Source organism: Theropithecus gelada, chromosome 11, assembly GCF_003255815.1.
Source record: "Theropithecus gelada isolate Dixy chromosome 11, Tgel_1.0, whole genome shotgun sequence".
In the NCBI taxonomy this organism is placed as follows: Eukaryota; Metazoa; Chordata; class Mammalia; order Primates; family Cercopithecidae; genus Theropithecus; species Theropithecus gelada.
The window spans coordinates 101,112,264-101,134,954 of NC_037679.1; the positions used below are offsets into that span (position 1 = coordinate 101,112,264).

The following is a 22,691-nucleotide window of genomic DNA, read 5'->3' on the forward strand; positions in this document are numbered from 1 at the left end:
ATGTTCAGACAGTGTGGGGAAGGGATTTGTAGAGTAGGCCCTCCTATCTCCCCTTAAATGTCATCGTTCATGCAAACCCCACAGCTAAACCAGTTTCCCCAGATCCACTGATAATGGCAGGTACTTGGTCCTCAATCTTGCAAATAGCTTTCCCTGCTGGGCACACATAGTGGCTCATAGCTGTAATTCCAGCTACTCAGGAAGCTGAGGCAGGAGGACTGGTTGAGCCTGGGAGTTCAAGACCAGCCTGGGCAACATAATGAGAAAACTAGCTGAGTGTGGTAGCTCACATCTGTGGTCCCAGCTACTCAGGAGGCTGAGGCAGGAGGATCCATTGAGCCTGGGAGTTCAAGGTTGCAGTGAGCTATGACTGTACCACCGCACTCTAGCCTGGGTGACAGAGTGAGACCCTGTCTCAAAAAAAAAAAAAAAAAAAAAAAGCTTTCCCTGCCTGCTTCTCTATGCATGGGGAGCTAAACCTAGCACCTTGGCCCAGGGTTTCAAATGTATCTTCCTAACTGGATCAGAAAGAAATGAGGGATGGTTCTTGTCCCACAGCCCTAATGCTGGCCCACAGCTCATTCATCCTGCATGACCCAAAGCCATAGTGGTACTTGCACCTCCCCCATGTCTGCCATTGAGTCTCTTCCCTTCCCTCTCAGCACACGACATATTCTCCCATTAAATGTGACGGATCCTGCCTCACAGGCCATCATCCTCGCCAGCAGCTGTCTCTGAAATTCTTCCTCTCCCTCCTTTCCAGCCTCTCACTTCCTCATCCTTTCTCTGGGAAGCCTTGCCTGACCCGCAAAACCTGGATTGAGAGCTCCCAAGGCACCCTGACCTTCTGTTATTGCAGAGTGTGTATCACACAAGATAAATGTCTTTCCCCCACCCCCATTTGTCTGCACCCTCCATGGACTGCAAGCTCCATGAGGGCAGGGACGGGGTCAGCCTTGCTTCCTCGTGCCTGCCTCTGTGCGTGGTAGATCTATGAGTATTGAATACATGAATGATGGTAAGAACCCAAAGAGCAAGTGTCTATGGTGTTTCAATGTACTCGTACGTGTCCGGTTACACTGGGGCCCTTTGGAATCTAGACTGTAGAAGAACCCATCTTATTACAGGAAGTTCCTCTTGGTTTGGGCTGTTGCATTCCTCTACCAGAATTTCCCTTTTTTTTTTTTTAGGACCAATGATAAAGATGAGAAGACTTGGGGATAAGATAAGGGTCTCCAAAATACTTCAAAAGCTGTCACATGGAAAGACTTACATGTGGCCTTATCATGGCTTTGGGGGCAGAACAAAGGCTAGTCACTAGGAATCATTAGAAGGCAGATTTTTAATTTACCAAGAAGAATTAGAGCTGTCCCACAATCGTATGAGCCACCTGAGGTCCATCCTGGCAGGTGTTCACACAGCACCGACTGGGGCTTTATCATGCACTGACTCAGACCTGGTGACCTCTAAGAGCTTTCAAAACCCCAAGGCCTATTTTAGCAGCACTGAAGAGTCTGTGTTTCTCTGCCCTTCACAATGAACTGGCTTGATCAAATGTCAGTGGTTTGGAGAGAGACTCAAGTAGCCCTCCATGTGTGCATTTGGGAAATCGATGCAAACTCAAGGTCACGGGGAGAAAGTGCAGCCTGCACATTTGGAAGGGGAAGGAGGATCATGAAGGTGCAGTCTGTCCCTTTCAGACCCTGCCTGGGTTCCTGAACACATCGAGCCTTTCTGGCCTCCAGGGCATACTGCTGTCTGCAGACAAAGTCCACCTGCTCCCAACAACCTTCTCTGCCAGCTACCTCTAAATAGTCAAAAGATAGTTTCTGGTTATGTGTGGAGACTGTCAGTGTATGACTGACAGCACTCTCGCCCCCACTTCCACCTACACCAGCTCAGACAGGTGTCTCTCTCCTGTTCCTAAAGAACTTCAGGCAAGGGAATTCAAGCAGCCTCCTTCTGTCACCTAATCCGATGCCTTATGAGACCCCCAGAGACTTCCTGGCCCAGATTTGCCAGCCACTGGGTCTGCCTCCGATGGTAGTCCCCAAAACATGCCGGCTTTGAGCTGGAGGAAGATGATTATTTTCCTTGATATCAGCATCAAAGGGTTAAGAACATCCATAAACATCTCATTTCCATGATGGGTCCATTAGCCATGAAGTAATTGTCTAAACCCGTTTTCCCAATCCTGGTTCTCCATCAAAGTGTCCAGGAGAAACTTAGTAAAAGTCAGTATTTTGATTCTACTCCAAGAGATTTGAAGTCAGCAATTCTGGGGGGCGTGGAGGGGCAGGTGATGTAGACACACAGCCATGGCTGAATCCCAGTACATCTCCTGACCTCCTTTGGGAAGGTAGAGTGGGAAAGACATTTAATTAGGTGACAATAGCCCAGTGTCCAGTCTCCGCTTTGCCACTGACTAGTGGTGTGACCTGGGGCTCCTTTTCTGCATCTGCAGAATATGGGTCATGATATTTATCTCCTGAGGCATTATGAGGATGAGATGAGATGAGAAGGGGAAAGGATTATAGACTAAGGATGACCAGACCTCCTGCTGTGCCCAGGACAGTTCCAGTTCACATCTGTTTTCCTGGCATAATGATTAACAGCTCTTCCCTTCACCTGCAAACGTGTCCTTAATGGAAAGAAGAGTTACACAGCCACCCTACCTAAAACATATTAGGCCCGTGTTAGCGACATACCAAGCCATTGCATCAGGCAAGTCTTTGGTCATTACAGTGGTATATGATTTTATTAGTTCATCAACTATGGCTCTGGCCTGCAAAGGTATGCCGCCTCTCTCTAGTGGTGGAGAATGTACTGAAAAAGATCCAGAATGTCACCATGCACAAGGGTGGGCACTCAACAAAGGGTTGTGGGCAACATCTAGAGTTCTCCTTGTCAGGGAGGAAGGCTTTCCCTTCCTCCACCCCACGCCCACCTATGACCATCCAGATTGTACAACCGGCTCTCAGCCTTCCCTATTCTGAAGATGCCTCCCTGCTCTTAGCACTCCGGCCCCACATACCCCTTTTCTCCCCCCCCCCCACAAGTCCCTTCCCCATCACAATCTCTCTGATTCTAGGCTTTAGGCAGCTTTTCTTCTACATTTTGAAGTGAGCATGACCAGTACCGCCTGCGGCATTCCCAGTGCCGTGCATCCATTCACCATTCCACAGACTTCCACTTAGGATGCCTGCCACAGGCCAGGTATGGCTCTAGAATTGGGGAACAGCAAATGGGATGAACACCACGTTGTCCCCTCCTCCCCCGATCATACAGCCTCAGTGAGAAGACATTCAGGCAAATAGTGAGAAGTAGGGTGGGTGCTATGACCAAGGATGGGGCTTGGGAATACAGGGAGCTGAGGGTGCGAATGGCAGGGCCTGGCCTCTCACCAGAGTTTTCCTGGTGCTTTTGGGAAGGGAATGGAATCCTGCGTCCCACCTCACTGATCAATGACTAAGTGCCTGGTCATCCTTTCTGGGATATAATTTTTCTAGCTGTAACTTTGGAATTATGTTCCTTAGAGAATTCACAGGCCTTTTGGAGAATGGAGGACTATGCACCAAGAAGCTTCTTCAATGTGGGAAAATGACTCAATGTCATGGGATGTCAATGGCAGAAAGGGGCCACCTGAGCCCAAGGCCCAGAAAGTAACTTGCTCAAACTCATCTCCAATGTCTGATCTGCCTACCTTGATGATACCTGAAAAAACTAGGGCTTGCACCCAGGCCTGCGTCTGCTGGGGCTCCTGCCCTTCCACCGGCTACCTGACTTTCCTGGATTACACAGCAGCCCCAGAGGCCCCTGTTCCCACTTCTACTCCCACCCCACTGAGGATGTGTTGTGGTCGGGGGGCACTGTGCCCACGGCCTGCCACGGCCTGGAACCCTGGGTGTCTGTGCCTATTTGTGACAGATTCTGCCTGGAGCTGCAGAGATGTCAGAGTCATTAGAAGGGATCATTTTTCAGGTTGTGTGGTATGGAATGTGCTTCTAACTGGCCCGCAGAGCGTGCTACTGCTGGGCTGAGACAGAAAACTCAGTTGGGAGTTGATATGGAGGGACCACACACAGCAGGCTACACTTTGCATCAAGTTCAAAAACAGCTGAGACCAAACAATACCTTGGTTAGGCACACACATCCATGTGATCAAACTTTTCATAAATAGCAAGGGAATAAGGGACACAAAATTCAGGATCATGCTCATCTATACGGGAGGTGGGATGGGGTGGGGCATCCAGGAAGATGCAGAGGTGTAGCAGCATTTCAGTCATTGAGTCAGGGCATGGCTCAAATTAATAAGTGTAAGCAAATTAATGTGAATATGCATTAATTTATTTATACTTAATTATAATTGTAATCATTACAGTTATTACCATGGTCTTTCTAGTTAATATTTATATTTTAGTGAAAAACTATTTATTTTTAATATTAACTGATGTATTTCCCTTCTAATAGTAATACTAATACCTTTATTTTATTTATTAGTTTTTATTAATTTATTTTGTTAGTATTTATTAATTTATTCTAGTTACTATTTTATGTTCTAGTTAATAGTAATTAATTTATAATCTGGTTGCTGAGTTACATGGTGAGTTCATGGATATTCATTGTATTAATATATAAATTAGCAAAAAGTGAACCATGAATGGTCCAATGATGACATATGGCATGAGCCAAGAATTAGATTAAGTCTGTTCCTCTGAGATCCACAAAAACAGAAAGCGTTACTCAGTCGGTTGTCAGAGTCTAGATGGTCTGAGTATACCCCACTGCTCCCCCACATTAACTGGGAAAGAAGTTGGCTACCTGCTAGAAACAGAGCCCCCATGCTGATATAGGAAGGTGGCTGAGAAAGCAACTCAACACATTATTCTCCCACCCCCATTGCTACCCATATAGGCATGTGCCAAGAAGAGGGATCTACATCAGCCAGAAAGCAAAGAGTCTTGGTGAGGCCTGAGGGTATACCTGAGTGAGGAGATGGAATAGCCTTTCCGGAAGAAAGTCAACATTGGTCAAATTCTCAGCCCTCTGGTTCAGGGCGGTCTTGCACAGAGGCAGTGGGCCTCAAGCTGGAACATGCATCGCCATCACCTGGAGGTCTTGTTAAGACACAGACTGCTGGCCCCCACCCTCAGAGTTTCTGATTCAGGAGGTCCAGGGTGAGGCTTGAGAATCTGCAACCCTAACAATTTCCCAGGTGATACTGATGATGTTACCCGTCCAGCGACCACACTTTGAAAACCACTTCCCTAAGGCATGACAAACTGGAGACTGGAGGACCTCCAAATGTCTTCAGATCCTAAGCATGTGGAATTCTGTGCAAAAGGGAGGAGGCATAACACCATAACTGCAGAAAGACAGAGGAGCATGCTCACAGCTGGGTTTAGATCTGTGGTCTTTGAGCCACGTGGGACTGTGGTGGGAGTGTGACCAAAGACTAGGAAGGAAAGCCACTGGGTTAGAGCCTTCAGCACTCAGGGCAAATCCTCACCATCTTTCAGGCAGCCTAGAGCTGATGTCTTGATTCTGGATGTGAGCTTAATCCAGGCTCCTCCACATGGGACCATGAAGAATGTCATCCCTGACACCACAGAGCCAGGGAGCCATCTCTTGTCCAGGAGCTGTTTGCTTGATTTTGGGGGCTAGAAATATTAATAGATCATCTCAAGGAAAATAAAACTCTGGCTGAGAGCTGCAGGGATGGAGCCTGGGCTTTGGAAACTTAGAACTTTTTCCAGAGTATCCTTGCCCACCGACTTTCTCATCACCTACAGCAGGGCAGGCCCTGGGTTAGACATCATCCTGGTGATTGAATAGGCAGAGCCAGCTCCTGTGATTTCACCCCTAGCTTCCAATCACAGCCACTGTCCCCAAGAAGGCTTCTCCCCAGCTCCCTCACTACCCCCACTCTCACCATTGCTAGGCATAGTCCTCTCAATCCTTCAAGATCAAAGTGAAACCCGCCTTCAGCCTCCTGCCCTGCTCCTGCCCACTGGGAAGACATGTACTGCCCCTGTGAGGAGGGCAGCAGCGGATAATGACCCAGATCAAGGCAGGAAAGCACCAGCACTGCCTGGCTGACGGAAACCAGAAAATCCAATCTCAGTAGTCAAGAGGCACTGGTTCTGGGAAAAGCCTTTCTGTGAAGAGATTAATCTGTCTCTTGCCTCTCTTTCCATAGGTAAAAGGGAATCATTGAGACCAGCCTGGACAATGAGGCAAGACCCCATCTCTACAAAGAAAAAGAAAATTAAAAATTATCCAGGCATGGTAACATGTGCCTGTAGTCCCAGCTACTTGGGTGGCTAAGGCAGGAGGATCACTTGAGCCCAGGAGGTGAAGGCTGCAGTGAGCTATGATTGCGCCACTGCACTCCAGCCTGGGAGACAGAGTGAGACCTCATCTCTGAAAAAAAATGAAAAAAAGCATCATTGTCATCATGGCTTCTGGAAGTAAAGAATCATGTCCTCGATTTCTGGTAGAACTCACCTCCCCACTCCCGCTGCTAGACATGCAACTACTCACCTCCTCACCCCCTGATGACATGCTCCCAATTCCCAGGAAGACTCAATAGGAACACATTCTCAAGGGCAGGGTTCGTATCATCATACACATCTTAGAGCCATTTGTTAAGAACTGTGCTTTAGAAGCCTAGAATGCAGAGATCACTGAGATCTGATCCCTACTCATGCAGGAGACTGACAGTTGCAAGAAAGAGTGAAAATGCTGAATAAACAGTGGCATAGGCCCTGTGTTGGAATCCTGTGTGGTTGTTTAGAAAAAGAAGCTAGGTATCTCTGTGAGGCTATGAGAGTATCACCAAGATAACATTGTTAAATAAAGAAAAGGTAGCCGAGGGCAGTGCGGAGGGTAGGATCCAATCTAAGTTTTAAAAAATCGTGTAGTTTTGATACTGTACTACGCTTACATAAGACACCATCAATGGGGCAGCTGGGCAAAGGGTTCACACAACTCTGTGTACTATTTTTACAACTTCCTGTGAATCTATAATTATTTCAAAATAAAAAGCCAAAAAAAGAGGCGTCTATGGATATGCATGTGCTTGTGCACCCACTGAAATCTGGTGGAATGATACAAAAGAAATCATTAATAACAATATTTGCCTCTGAAGAGTGGGAGTGGGATGGGTTGGGAGTGAGAATGTTTTCTTTGACTTTTTATGCCCTTTTGTCCTGATTTCTTCTTGCTGTTGTGCATGTGTCTCACTTGAAACATCACCATGACAGGCACATGCACGGGATGTCAGGGAGCCCTGAGGACATCGAACCTTGACCCAAAGGGAAGGTGGGGATCAGGTAACCCCTGAGCTGAGACAGGAAACCAGGTGAAGAGATGGGGCAGGGGTGGTGTTACCACCTGAATTGTAACCCCCTTCCAAATTCATGTTGAAGTCCTAATCCCCAGTACCTGAGAATGTGACTGTATTTGGAAAAAGGGCTTTAAAAGAGGTGACTACTTTCATCCAGTCTGACTGGTGTCCTTAGAAGAGGCAATTAGGACACACATGGAGCCGCCAAGGGTTCATGAGCCTAGAGGAAAGACTACGTGAGGACACAGCGAGAAGGTGGCCAACTACAAGGCAAGAGGAGATCCTTCACCAGAAATCCACCCTGCTGACACCTTGCCCTTGGACTTCCACCCTCCAGAACTGCATGTGTGGTTAATCCCCCAAACCTGGGTAATTTGTTATGGCTGCCCTCGCAGACTGACCCAGGAGAAGAGGGGATGATGAGAGCCTCTGACAAAGGCCCCTCCCACCTCCAGGACACACCTGGATGGACAAGGACTGGTGTGTGCAGAAGCCATGGCCCAGAGGATGAAGAGGCCTCACTGAGTTGAGAAGTCAGCAAGGAGCTCAGTGAAGCTGGGCCATCTGTGGGGTAGATGGGACAGGGCTCGGCCAAGAGGGGTGGTAAGGAATGAGGCTGGAGAGTGGACCAGGGCCAGGCCATGGGATCCCCATTTGCCGGGCTTATCTACTGCAGGCATCGAGGTACCTCGGAAGTGGGGCTGGGATTTGGGAGTGGGGTGATCTTGGGGGAACACCATCAGAGATTTAATGAAGGATGGGTTGGTGTGAAAATAAGGGAGAAGGGAAGGAGACATAGAGACCAGTGTGCAGGCTGCTGCAAGACAGGCTGTGTCCTGCACAGAGGCATGGCAGTGCAGACTAGGCTTATTCAACTCTATCCACACCCACCACACAGAATGTGCTCAGAAAATGCTATCTGAACAAATATGCATTTGAAGGGTCTCAGGACCCCTTCATGAGCCCTACCTCCTGCCTCTCCCTCATCCAACACACTCTCAACTTGGGCTGTAACAACCACGACATTATTTACCTTCCCCTCGGACAGCACAAGTGTAAGGATGCACAGTTCCTCCATGGTAGGAGAGGTTGATGGGTGTCACCCAGCTAACACCCAGCTCCTTCTCCCCAAGTCAAGGCCAGCTCTGGTCACCCCACAAAGACTTGAGGAAGCATGGGAGAGGGAGGAGGCTCTGGGAAGCAACAAACAGCTCACCTGTGGAAAACCCCATTTTCTTGTGGCACTTGGTAAATTCAATATTAAAATAGGTGACCAGGGCGTGGACGTAGTCGTTGCGCTGTATCTGCAGGCAGAATGCAGATGTGAACGAGAGCTCTTCCGTCTTCACTGTGTAAATGTCCACCTCCTGCAGCCCAGAGAAGAGAGAATGCCGGGAACTTATCGCCTCCACCAAGTCTGGGTCCTGGTCAGCAGCCTCGTTCTATGAGAGACTGTGGTCTGTCGGCTCTCTGAGGGATCTTGGGGTAATTTCTCAGGCTCCCCACCACCCTCCCAATCACCTCCTCCATCCTTTCTAGGGTAGAGTATGCTCAAGCAATGATGCAAATGGATTTGAATCAAAACCTGAGGGGAGCAGGATTCAGAAGGTAAATCTGCGGGGGTTTGTGGTGACAGGGGGATGATGGGGAAGGGAGAGAACAGGAGGATTAATTAGACAATGCATCCCTTCACCTGTCAGAGCAGCCTCGAGTGGTCCACCCAGGCACTGCTCCATCCATCGTTCTTAAAATGTGGTCCCTGAAAGATCAGCACCAACAGTACCTGGGGGAAAATTCTGAGGGGGTCAGACCTGCTGGATCAAAATGGCAATCTGTGTTTTATCAGGCCCTCCAGTGATGTGGATGAACCAGACTACCCCTTCCCCAATTTTTTGATACTCAAGTTCCCAGCAATAGGAGGTCTCAAGGATGACTTTAGGAGTAAGGACCTGAGCCTACAAAGTCACAGACTGAGCTTAGGAAAGTTCTGCTGGCCATTTTTCACAAGGCTGGACTGTTTTCAAAAATAAATAAAAGGGGAAAATAAGAAGTGAGAATTTTCAGTTCTGACCGGGGAACGTGGAACATGAAGAACTAATAACTCTAAGAATTTCAACTGGAAAATGGCTGAAAATCAATCTCGCATGGGGAGCAGGTGGAATTGAAAGACGTCCGCATTGTGCTGTTCTTTTCTATAGAAGAATGCTGACCTGCTGCTTGCTGGCCCCGTGAGGCAGGGCAAACCTACCAGAGCCCAAGATGCATCCCGACAGATTCTAGGGAGGCCCAAGGAAGAACTTCCCATTAGTCAAGGTTGCGTGGCAAGGACCTCTGTCCTGAAAACTCTGTAAGAGCCAGAAGGCCATCTGTGTGCCTGGATGGTTCCACAGGGACCTCCTGAGGCCCAGAAGATGGAATTGTTAGCAGGAATTAGGAGAGAGGGACCAGAGGGTAGGAAAACAAGACCAACAAAGCGATTAAAAGGCTTTTGTCTCGATGTATTTCTAAGATAAATAAAGGAAAAACAGATGCAAAGTATCCTGGGGCCTTCAAAGAGAAGTCCTAACTCCACCAGGGTGGACAGAGAAAAAGTGGTTAAGGGAACCAATCAGACGAGAGTCCTGCTGGGATCTGGGGTGTGCAGCCATGACATCCTCTGTGGAAGCTGAAGCTCTCTGACTGTTGATTGGGAAGAAGGTGAGATTACAGGTTTAGGGGAATGTGGGAGGCCCTTGGTGAGGTCACATTCAAATGCCAATTACACTGTGTGTCTACAGCCCAAAGATAGGGAACAAGAAGAAATTGAATGGTGAGCCCTTGGTCAAGCATGCAGAATTTGATGGGATTAAAAAGCCCATCTTCTTAAGCTGAGCCTTTTATCCAAGGCAAGAACCTCCTCTCTAGTGGCCATCTAGAGCTTGCTGAGCACCCATCTAGAGCTTGCTGAACACTCATCTAGTGCTTGCTGAACACCCATCTAGTGCTTGCTGAACACCCTTCTAGTGATTGCTGAACACCCTTCTAGTGCTTGCTGAACACCCGTCTAGTGCTTGCTGAACACCCTTCTAGTGCTTGCTGAACACCTATCTAGTGCTTGCTGAACACCCGTCTAGTGCTTGCTGAACACCCATCTAGTGATTGCTGAACACCCGTCTAGTGCTTGCTGAACACCCGTCTAGTGCTTGCTGGACACCCGTCTAGTGCTTGCTGAACACCCGTCTAGTGCTTGCTGAACACCTATCTAGTGCTTGCTGAACACCCATCTAGTGCTTGCTGAACACCCTTCTAGTGCTTGCTGAACACCTATCTAGTGCTTGCTGAACACCCTTCTAGTGCTTGCTGAACACCCATCTAGTGCTTGCTGAGCACCTTTAGGGATGGAGAATTCACTATCTGCCAGGCAGATCAGTCCATGTCCTGGCATGTCTAGTCATTAGATCCTTCTTCAAAACTAATGAAGAAAGTTCACACTCATCCCTCTGTAATTTCCACCCACAGAAGAAGCCAAATATCCGTTCCAACTCACACAGTTCCCTTAAACCTTTTCTTCTCCAATACGAGCTTTCTCTGGCTTTTTATTCATTCCTCATAAGTCATGATGTCTGACCCCTCATCACCCGGGCCTTTCTCCTCCAGGTGGGTCCTGCTACTTGCAAAACTGAGATTTACACTGACCACACCAGGTCCTCCATTTCCCTCCATTGGCACATACTTATAGCAGCCTGTATTCCCAAAGAGCACACTGCTGGCTCAGCCTGCATTTAGGTCTGCCAAGCCCCTTCCTCCACCACAGCCCTCAAGGGTAGGGGTCCTTCATTACATGTCATCTGTTAGTGTGGGCCATTGCTCAAATCTAGGAAACTTTTATACTGAGTATCTGTCAGCTTTCATAATGCTCATTATCCTTCCCAGCCACATGGCCACATGGTGTCCACAGGTTTTCCTCCAGCTCAAAAACTCTTAGGACAAGACTTGGTTTCCTGTATTGTTATTAATGGCATCACAGTGTCTTACCCTTACTGACTTTTCCATCACCTTCTCAGGGCCAATCAGCCAGGCTCCAGGCCCTTTCCAAGATCCCTGGTATCTTTCTTTCTTGGTTCCCTTGGTCACCAGTGTAGCACAGGCTTCCGATCTCATCTCAGCAGCCTCACCACCTTCATGCTTGCCCTGGCCGGTGCACTGGAGCCCTTCAGTGGCAGAAGCTACACCTCATTGGCTTGTATCCTCAGTGCACAGCAACACCTGATACACAGCAATATGTGTTGACTCATCAATCATCTTCTCAGAACAGGTCTCCCTGCTTGAAGACTTCCTTCTTTGCTCAGGCCCCTCTTTCATAACTAAGGTTCATCCAGACAGTGTCACTCTCTGGATCTATAACCTTCAATGACTCCTTATGGCTTACAGTCTAGACGTGGTTACTTTCTCCTTCTATCACGTGTGTGCGTGCACACACACACACACACACACCCCTCAACCCATCTGGCAGGAATTCCACCTCTAAAGGATCTTGCTGTCAGATGTCCATCAACCAAATGTCAGCTATCAACTCTTATAGCTGACAGCGTTCAATAGATCTCTGAGACATTTGCATCTTAATAGAGGCCTCTGATGGAACAAAAGCCTTTAGGACCAAAAGTATTGAAGCCGCACATTATAATGGCAACAATAAAGGCAGGTGGTCTTTTGGAGCGGGGGTCCAGGCCATCTGTGAGGAGGGGATCAGCTGTAGCTAGGCTTCAAAGACAAAAAGGTCCTCTGGGCTTAGGTCTCCCAACCCCCAACCAAAGTCTACATATCAGCTCCAGTTACCCTGACTCCCCAGAGCCCGGCCCCTCGACTAGGAGGCTTCCTCTTTTCTGCAGCAGAAACAGCAGCTCTGAGACCCAGGGAGACCCACTGACTTGGCCTCAGGTGACCCGCTTGAAACAGAGGGCTCTGCCAGCATAAATTACTCAGAAGTACCCCTGGCCGCTGCGATCCCCACCACTAAATAATGTTACAAATGGATGTCTCGGAGCAGAAGTCTGGTCAAAATAGAGTCTTAATTATAATAAAGTGTCACACTCTGCAATGTTAATAGCGATGAAAATAGCAATTAAGTGTGTGAAGAAGGGCAAGTGTTTTCCCAACAGACTCGGCAAGACGTAGCTTAGCACATTAGCAGGAGAGAGCTGGTGGAAGGGCTCTCCTGGAGGCAGAAGCAAACACAGACAATCGTTCTCCTTCTCAGGAACACGGAGGAAGAAAGGGACCAGCGTGGGACAGGAAATCATCACAGGTCGCGAGTCCTAAGACAGAACCAGAGCCCCGGGAATTTTCATAAGGAGTGTACAGAACACGCACCCCTCCAGCCACTCCTTGGCTGCTTTGTGCCTGGATACACTCAGGTCTAACCAAGTGAAAGGCCCTGCTAGTTCTTGCCTGGGGAGTGGAGAGCCAGGATGGTGGCTGACGTGTCCGGCAATGCAAACAGAAATGCAGTGGCCAGCACTGCCAGTGGGGGCTGGGTCGGGGCAGAGAGCAACCTGGGTCCAAGAACATTGAAGGAATTTTATCCCCAAGCTGAAGCCATTACATGCAGATGCCTACTGGTAAATGTCACTGCCACATGTCATTTCGGCAAATTCAGTTGCTCCAGTAGACTTCTATCTATTCTACATTTACAGAAGTGCCTTGCACTATGGGTGAACTTCTTGTTGGGGGCATACTTCCCTTGCTCTTGTTTAGGATGACAAAGAGGAAGAGGCTTCAGGGACAGAGGGACTGGTATGGAGAAACAAAAGGACACATTTGCTCACAATTAATCCTGCCTGGACCCAGAAAAAAGGCTGAATGAAATAGTGAGAACCCTGTGAATGGAGAGTCTGAGGCTTAGACTCAAAGCCAAACCTCTCAGGCAGGATGTTACTAAAGAGAGGGGGCATCTGATGGGGTCTGATGAGGTTCATTCTAGGTTTATTTGCCCTGTGAGGTCCTTACTGAAGGCCACAGTGACACTCCATCCCAACGGGTGCAGTTCTTCCTAGCAAGGCTTGTGTCCAGGACAAAGGACAGTTTCCATGTGGGCAAAGCAGCAGTTGTACCAGTCTTTCAGAAACCTCCCCACATCCTTAGAGGCCCTGAACTCCAATTCCTTTATCCTACTCTAAATATTCCAGCTCAGTACCCTGCCCCGACACTTTCAGCAAAAGAATGATGCGTGCAGGAGCATAGTAGGCCAGCATGTTAGCAAATGAGACTCAGGTGGGCTGATTTTTAAATTTAAAAACTAACCTGGGCTGGGCGTGGTGGCACATGCCTGTCATCCCAGCACTTGGGAAGCTGAGATGGGTGGATCGCTTAAGCTCAGGAGTTTGAGACCAGCCTGGGCAACATGGCCAAACCCCATCACTACAAAAACAAAACAAAACAAAACAAAAAACAAAAACAAAGCAAAACAAAAAACCATGCCTGGTGGCACGTAGCTATAGCTTCAGCTACTCAGGAGGCTAAGACAGGAAGATCACCTGAGCCTCAGTGAGGCTGCAGTGAGCCATTATCACACCACTGCACTTCAACCTGGGTGACAGGGAGAGACCCTGTCTCAAAAAAAAAAAAAAAAAAAATAGCTTGAGCTACATGAAACTGTTCAGTTAGTCGAGACTGCAGCGAGCTGTGATTGTGCCACTGCACTCCGGTCTGGGTGACAGAATGAGATTCTGTCTCAAAAAAATTTTTTTTGGTTTGAATTATATGAAATTGATGTCTCTCTTTATTTTAAAAAAAACTGTCAAATATCAATAGTTTTATATTGTTCAACATAATATATTAGCATATATAATGCAAATGCATACAAAAAGGACTGGCAGAGGCAACCCAGCCCGTGAGCAGTGGTTACCTCTGGAGGAGGATGGGGCTGGAGGGGCAGAGGGCACCTTTCACCTTTACTCTATCTAACTGGACATGTTTGAATTTTTAATAAAAAGCATGTACTAGGGATTGGTGTGGCAAAGATGCTGACTAGCTCTTCTTCATCTGCACTGAAGGAAGCCTTGGGAAAAGGTGTTTAGAGCAGGGATGTCTAGTCTTTTGGCTACCCTGGGTCACACTGGAAGAACTGTCTTGGGCCACACATAAAATACACTAACACTAACGATAGCTAATGAGCTAAAAAAAAAATCCCACAAAAAAGTCTCATAATGTTTTAAGTCTACGAATTTGTGTTGGGTTGCATTCAAAGCCATCCTGGACCACATGTGGCCCAGAGGACGCAGGTTGGACACACTTGGTTTAGAGCTTGTGCAAACAGGGACGCTCAGGAAGGGGCAGCTGGAAGCTCTATCTGACAGGCCACCAGGGCAGAGGTGTGCTTGGAGGCGGGAGCATGATGATGACTACACAGCATATTGAGGTCCTGGATTTCTTTCCTAAGAGAGACGTCTGCCTCTGAATGGGCCAACTGCCCCAAACCTGAGCATGCTCTTCTCTTCCAGGTGTCCTCTCCTCCATGCCCCTTCCCTCCCTGCACCCCCACCCTCCTGCACGCCACCGGGGCCCCTGTGCTGGGGCCCTCCCTCATCCGTGCCACCATGAAGCCACTCTCTCAGTGGCTGTGTCCAGGCGGACTGCCAGCTTTTGACTTGTGCTTCTGGAGCACCGCAGGCTCTGGCCAAGGCGGCCTTGCCTCACCAGGTGGGGGCTGTGCAGGAGCCGGCATTGCCTGGACTCCAGGGTGGCACAGCGGGGCTCCCAGCACACCCAGGTCCACCCCGGATGAGTGTCCAGACCTTTATTAAACAGGCATTGGTCACCACTTGCTTTGGATCCACGATGTCCACTAGAGGCTCCTTCATGGCCACGTCCCGGATGCAGGTCATGTCAAAGCCATAGACATTCTCCCACCCTGTGGGAGCAGAGCAAGACGTGAAGGCAGGCGCAGGACCCCCAGAAGCTCACCCAACCCCCCGAGTCCTAGAGCACAGCGTGCCTGAGGGCTGAGTGGCAGCTCGAGTTCCCTTGCATCAAAATTGAGGCAGAACTGCTCAGCGGGGGGCACTTTGCAATGTGCCAAATGCTCACCCCCATTTCCCATTTCGACCATGGGAAAACGTAAGTCCCACTTTGTTGTTAGGTAAACTAGAGCTCAGAGAGGCTGGGAAACTGCTCCAAGCTCCTACAGCTAGAGTGCGGCAGGGCAAAGACTAGAACCCAGGCTAGCTGACTCTTCCTTTTCCTGTCCCCAAGCCGGCAGCGTCTCCTATGAACTCCCTTATCTGTCTTCTACGTTCTTATTCCTATGCTGGCTCCAGCTGTTCTCCACACCTAGAAGACCTAGAAGGCCCATCTCTCTCCCTTTTCCTGTCCCCGTCCACTGAACCTTTAAGGCAGCACAGAGAATCATGGGCTCTTACAGTGAAATCAACTACAGTTGAAATTCCAGCACCACCACTTACTGGTCAGCCTTTGTACAAACGACCTAACCTCTCTGAACCTCAGTTTTCTCACCTGGGTGGGTCCAGGAGCATCTCTGCCTTCCTCATATGCCAAGATCCACCCCATGAGAAACTACCCCAAGTGGAACACAAACCCTCTCAGCCGTGCTCCTTGTCCTCTTTGGGCTACTCGTAAGATACTTTGTTGGGGAGGGAGAAAGATTTAGGAGTTGGTGAGAAATTAATTCAAGTCTGATGACCCAGGATCACCCTTAATATGGTAATAATTGCTCTTTTATTTATTTATTTATTTATTTATTTTGAGACTAGTCTGGCTCCATCGCCCAGGCTGGAGTGCAGTGGCCCAATCTGGGCTCACTGCAACCTCCACCTCCCGGGTTCAAGCGATTCTCCTGCCTCAGCCTCCCAAGTAGCTGGGATTACTGGCACCCACCACCACGCCCGGCTAATTTTTATATTTTTAGTAGAGACCAGGTTTCGCCACGTTGGCCAGGCTGGTCTTGAACTCCTGACCTCAGGTGATCTGCCCGCCTCGGCCTCCCAAAGTGCTGGGATTACAGGCATGAGTCACCATGCCTGGCCAATAATTGCAATCATTGATTGATCATTCAGTCCAGGCTAGGTTTTTCATTTAATCTACCCGGCAACCACATGAGGCTATTGCTATGCTACAGATAAGAAAACTGTGGCTGGGAGAAGTTGGCATCTGGCTCACATATAATATCTGGCCCATGATCACACATCAGGGAAACAGAGGGGCAAGGGCTCAAGCCCAGCATGTCCCCTAAATCCTTCACCTGCCATGGCCCATCCGTGACAGCAACCAGGAATGCAAGTTTTCTCCCCCTACAGTGCAGAGAGGATGCCCTAGCAGACTCTTTAGTTTCTGGGCACCTGAATCTCATTCATCTGTTTTCTCAACGGGTTTCAAAATACCTTGAAGTAGAAATGCTTTTCTCTAAAATCTTACAGGATTAAATTGTATTTTAAAACATTCATCAAACAAACAGGACCTTAGGGAATGTATGTCCCTGTGTGTGTTTAGGAGAGTGGGTGCGTGCGGCAGGAGGTGTGGATGGTCAGTGACAGCTTGCTCCTTTGACTCTGATTCTTTTATACCGCACACAAAGAGCTTCTTTCTTGGGAAAAGAAGGCAGAGAAAATAATCCCAGAGGATGAGTGCTTGTGAAATTCCGGTTTGAGGAAAAGATGCCCATCGAATCCCATTAAATCACCCGAGGCTGGTGCCAAACTCCCAATTAAAACCTACTTTGTGGGGAGGAGGCTGCTTCGTTGGCAACAGGGCAGGTTTCAGAGAAGACTTCCCTCTAGAATGTGGAAATAGCTGTCCACCCTCTGTGTATGTGTATAGCTATCCACACACACACTGAAACACATTGCCTTCTGTGTCTTTCTCAAGAGACTTGCAGCTATGCACCTGCTCTTTCCTCCCTGGACTCTGCCTGGAGTTTGAGTTCACTGCTAGTGCTAAGCAGAAGCCTGAGAGTCAATGTGTGTCATGGTTAAAGGCCTAGGCTTTGGAGTTCAAATCTGAGCTCTGCCACTTCTTTGCTGTGTGATCTTAGGCACAAATGTAACCTTTCTAAGCCTTGGTTTCTAAGGATTCTTTAAAGTGGAAATGATGATAATGATGGTGATCCCATAAGATTGTTATGAGGATTAAATGTGATAATATATGTAAAGTGCATAAGACAGGGCCTGGCACACAGAAAGCACTTGACACATAACAGTGGTTATCATTATGTGGTTTGAGCTCTGGCTTTGCTGCCATGCAAGCTGTGTGGCCATGTGCAAATCAATCCCTTTTTCTGGGCTGACTTATAAAATAAGGACTTGGGTTCGGTGGTTCTGTGTTCTAGAATCACCTGCAGCAGTTTTTAAAATGCAGACTCCAGGGCCCACGCCAGACCTACTAAATCAGATTTTCCAGATTTGAGAGCCAGGGAGCTGGAGTTTTACAAATCTATACAGACAATTCCAACCAGTTTGGAAACCTGTGAGGTACATGATCTTTAGCGTCTTCAAGTCCCAAAATGGTGATCTTAATGTCTCATGGCCTTTGTGAGACCTTCTCTAAACGCTCCTGACCATACAACCTCTCCTGCACCCTCAACACCCACAGTACAGCATTTGGCACGGAATAGGCCCACAGATAATGCTTTCTGAATTGAGAGTCATTCCCAGACATTTAATGCCTGCACTGTTTTGCAATGCCTGGTGTCTTAGTTACCTTTATATGGGTTAATTTGGGTCTCATCTCCTCAGCTGGACTGCCCCACCTTCAGTCATTCAGAACACAGATCACCCAAGGCATTAGATGTTTTTCCTCCTTTCTGCTAGCCACTGATTTCCCAGTAGCCCTTTTTACCAGAAGTGGAGCAGAGATGGAGTAGGATACAAATCAATCACATTAATTATTTGTTGCAATTGTATACCGTATGCCAAGTAAGTGTATGTGGGGTAAGAGCCATTGGTCATCAAGAAATATAATGATTATCTAGAAATTTAAAAAATTCTATCAGAGAGACCTGTGAAGCTTTTGTTAGTGGATGAAAACAGACTCCTGAAAGGGACTATACTATGGCATAATGTGTATAATTAAAGCAACAGCAAAGCCCAAATCTGCTATTACTACAGGCTGGATTGACTCACACCCTCATTCTAATAGCCTGGCAGAGGCAATGCTCTCTTCTGGGCATAGATGTGATTCGCCTGTCTCTGCTGGTCCTTTGACCCACAATGTCCAGCATTAATGAAAAATTATAAGACACAGGAAAAAGGGGCCGGGCGCGGTGGCTCAAGCCTGTCATCCCAGCACTTTGGGAGGCCGAGACGGGCGGATCACGAGGTCAGGAGATCGAGACCATCCTGGCTAACATGGTGAAACCCCGTCTCTATTAAGAAATACAAAAAACTAGCCGGGCGAGGTGGCGGGCGCCTGTAGTCCCAGCTACTCGGGAGGCTGAGGCCGGAGAATGGCGGGAACCCGGGAGGCGGAGCTTGCAGTGAGCTGAGATCCGGCCACTGCAGTCCAGCCTGGGTGACAGAGCGAGACTCCGTCTCAAAAAAAAAAAAAAAAAAAAAACAAAGACACAGGAAAAAGGGAAAAATATGACCTATTTTCGTAAGAAAAAAGTCACAGAACAAATTTAGAGATGCTCAGATGTTAGAATTATCCAACAAGATTTTAAAGTATCTATACTAAGTATGTTAAAGAAGCTAGTGGAAAAGGTGGACAGTGTGTGTAAATGACTGGAGAATTTCATTAATGAGATGGAAACTTTTTCAAAAAGCCAATGGAGATGCTAGAAATCAAAATAACAATGTAAGAAAAGAAGACTTTTTAAAATGAACTTATTAGCAGAATGAATATATCAGGAAATAACCAATGAAGTTGAAAACAGGGCAATAAAAATGATCCAAACTTAAACACAAAGAGAAAAAAAAGAGTGAAAAAAGTAGAGGATCCAAGCTTCATGGGATAATATCAAACAATATTTCATATAATGGGAGTTCCTGAAGAAACAGAGAAGGATAAACAGGCAGAAAAAAAAATTGTAGAAATACCGGCTGAAATTTTTCTAAACTAACGAAACAATCAATCTACAGATGGAAGAATTCCATGTAACCCCAAGCAGGATAAATAAAAAGAAAAACACACCTAGACACATCAGAATCAAACTGCAGAAAATCAATAAAGAGAGAAATCTGAAAAACAGCCTGAGGAAAAAAAATTAAGTACCAGGGGAGAAATGTGATTTCTGATTGGAGAGAACTGTAGCTGCATCCTCCCTCACCACCCCAGCCCCAACCATCTGAGTTTCTCTGTTGAGGCTAATGGGACTGCCTCACAATGAGGTCAGGGGAAAATAGAACAAGTGCCACCAGATGCTACTTACAGATTCTTCTCTGGGCAGAAGGGAAAGTGTTTACAATAGATCGACACATTTTAGGCTCTCAGGAACAAAGTGGAATCCTTGCATAAAATGGGCTGGAGCCAGAGGAAACTCTGGATGTCATGAGTGGAAGTGAAGCCCACAGACAGCGGCTGAGCCATCCAAGAGGGCTGCCCTTCAATCATCAAGCTGTAAGCACTGCCACCTCTGCGTGAGGTCTTTCTTCCAGTCTTCTCATCAGCCAAGAAACTGGTGCCCATCTCTCTCATTCTCTACGGGGTGTAGATTCATGCACTGGGTGCAATTCATGTATTGTGCATGAAATTGAATAGAATATCCACCAAGTTGCCTTCCATTTTTGAAATTCTGTGTATCTCCTTTATAGTAGAAAATGTTCGTAAAATGATTGCTCCTCTCTAAGAGTTAAATACTACACCTTGCACATCCCTCTGCTGGTTCTCCTTCCTCCTTCCCTCCCTCCCTCCCTCCCTTCCTTCCTTCCTTCCTTCCATCCTTCCTTCCTTCCTCCCTCCCTCCCTCCCCCCCTTCTTTCCTTCCATCCTTCCTCCCTCCCTACTTCCCTCCCTCCCTCCTTCCTTCCCTCCCTCCCTCCCTCCATTCCTTCCTTCCTTCCTTCCTTCCTTCCTTCCTTCCTTCCTTCCTTCCATCCTTCCTTCCTTCCTTCCTCCCTCCCTCCCTCCCTTCCTTCCTTCCTTCCTTCCTTCCTTCCTTCCTTCCTTCCTTCCTTCCTCCCTTCCTCCCTCCCTCCCTTCTTTCAACAATATTATGTATTGTGAGCCTAGTATACACCAGACATGCATCTCTCTCTCCATGTGGTCTCTATTCATTGGTGAGCAAATGGAGGGCGGGTTCTGCATTGTGCTCATTCTTACACTTCCATGTTGCTGTGTGTGGTTGAGAAAGAAGAAGAAAGGAGGAGAGGGAAGGGAGGCGGGAAGGAAGGAAATAAAAGAAAAGGAAAGGAAAGAAAGCTCTCCCTCTAACAATTTACTTTCTGAAAGGGACTGAATGTGTCTCACTCTCCTGCCTCATTTCAAAATGTTTCCTTCTTAGCTGGTTCTTGAGCCAATAGAAAATTGCTTACAATTGTTGCCTTAGCAACCAGCAACCTTTGTGCTTTACTTCTGATTTAGAACTCATAGTAACCAAAATCTCCATGTATTTGAAATGAATTTGTAAGTGGGTTTGCTTCCTTTACAAAAAAAAAAAAAAAAAAAAAAAAAGATTGTTTTTAAACATGTAAATAGAAAACAGTATTTTAAATACATTTTAAGTGTCTGTTTCTTAGTGTTCTTTTGGGGTGGGGAGGAGGTTGGTATTTTTCAGAGACTCTAGAATAGGCACAAGAAAAGATGGTGCTAACCTTCAGATTTTTTTCCTTTTCCAGAAGGTATGAACACCGCAATGAGAATCAAAGAAATAAATCACATGATCTCCAGTCTGGGGCCAGTGCCTTAGGAGCCCCTCCCGGCCCCAGGCTGGCTCATTGCAATGTGCAAACCTGCAGCGGTTCCCGACACAGGCATCTTTTGTTGTGGAAATCATGAGAAAGTTTGTTAAAGAGGTGTGCCTCAGGTTGGAGCTCAATAAATATTTAAGTGAACGTGAGAATGAAGAATGTACCTAGAACTTTTCCTCCTCAAAACACTGTTCAGTACAATTGCACAGCAAGAACTCCAAATTGCAGCTCCAGGGCAAAATATGTCCTATTTATACATGCATTTGATCAACACTCACTGTTGAGTTGTGTCTGCAATCTTCCATGAGAGTATATCTGTCCTAGATTCTGAGCCACCAGGGGCTTGGCAGTCAGGCTCACTTGCCAGAGCCCGTGGCAGAAAGGGGCTTAGCTACAGTCAGAGACTAGATCCCATCTAGTCCCATTATAGGACCAAGAACTGTCATGTCCTTTAATATACGTCATCTCACTTAATCCTCATGACAAGTCTGTGGGATTGAGAAGATTATCCCTTAACTGAGGCTCAAAGATATTAGATAATTTGCTCAAGGTTACCCAGTTAGGAAATGGCAAAGCCAAGATTTAAACTCAGGGCTGGCGGTGTGCAAAGCATTTAACCTGGGCCCCCCTACCTCTCACTGTCCTCATTTGGTATTTTGCCTCCTTCCCCCAGGAGGTCAAATAGTAGAAATCATACCAGATTGGCTGGAGGCAGACAGCAACCAGAGAGGGTTTCCAGGTCACAGAGCTTCAAACAGCCGTCCCACTTTTGTCTTCTTCTGAACCTGGCTCTGAACTTCGCACTTTGATTTTGTATTTCCAGAAAGGGATGAACCCAGACAAATACACACAACCATAGCAGAGTCCAGCTGAGTTTTCATCAGTGCCACTAACAACGATTAGATGGCAATTGTTTAAATCCACGGAGCCTCAATTTGTTGAACTGTGGATGGAGTCTTAGCCTCTTGGAGGCATTTATTCTTCTGTTCTATCTGTGAGCGCCTCCACAGTAATCTGCCAAATAGGAATGGACCGCCCTGTTGGGGCAGGAACCCCAGATGTGCCCAGTCTGATGGACAGGTTGGAGCTGCTGCCTCTTGCTTTAATTTGGAGTTTTGGGGGTTTGCCTGTTTGAGGGGCGCTTTTCTCCTTTGTTGTATTTGGTTCTGGTTGAGGAGACACAGCCATGTCCAACTTTACAAAAACATGTTTGGTTTAATCTCATTAAGGATCAGGCCTGTGTCACAGAGAAGTGTTACCCTTTACGAGAAATAGGAAAACAGCCCTTTTCAGACCAGGTTTTTTGGCTTTATTGTTCTCGGAGAACCACACGCTCCTAGCTGATAAGGCATTAAGAATACACATTTAGATATGAGCCCCTGCCTTGTGCACACATGCACATGCACACTCGCCTTTTGTCTGATTGTTCAAAGCAAAATCTCCACTCTTTCCCACCCCCTCTGCTACCTATTCCTCAAAAGAACCTCACATGATATGTATTTGAATAT

The 22,691-nt window shown here is 47.3% G+C and overlaps 1 protein-coding gene across 2 annotated transcripts in view; it reads right to left on the reverse strand.

Annotated features, from left to right (window-relative positions):
- PRMT8 (protein arginine methyltransferase 8) overlaps nucleotides 1-22,691 on the reverse strand; it is a 209,537-nt gene that overhangs the window by 2,156 nt on the left and 184,690 nt on the right. For both annotated transcript variants that reach the window (XM_025402041.1, XM_025402040.1), the window contains exons 7-8: nucleotides 15,121-15,236; nucleotides 8,565-8,715 (exon numbers count right to left, since the gene is read on the reverse strand). In XM_025402041.1, coding sequence (XP_025257826.1) covers nucleotides 8,565-8,715; nucleotides 15,121-15,236 — 267 coding nt within the window. The remainder of the gene's footprint in view (nucleotides 1-8,564; nucleotides 8,716-15,120; nucleotides 15,237-22,691) is intronic.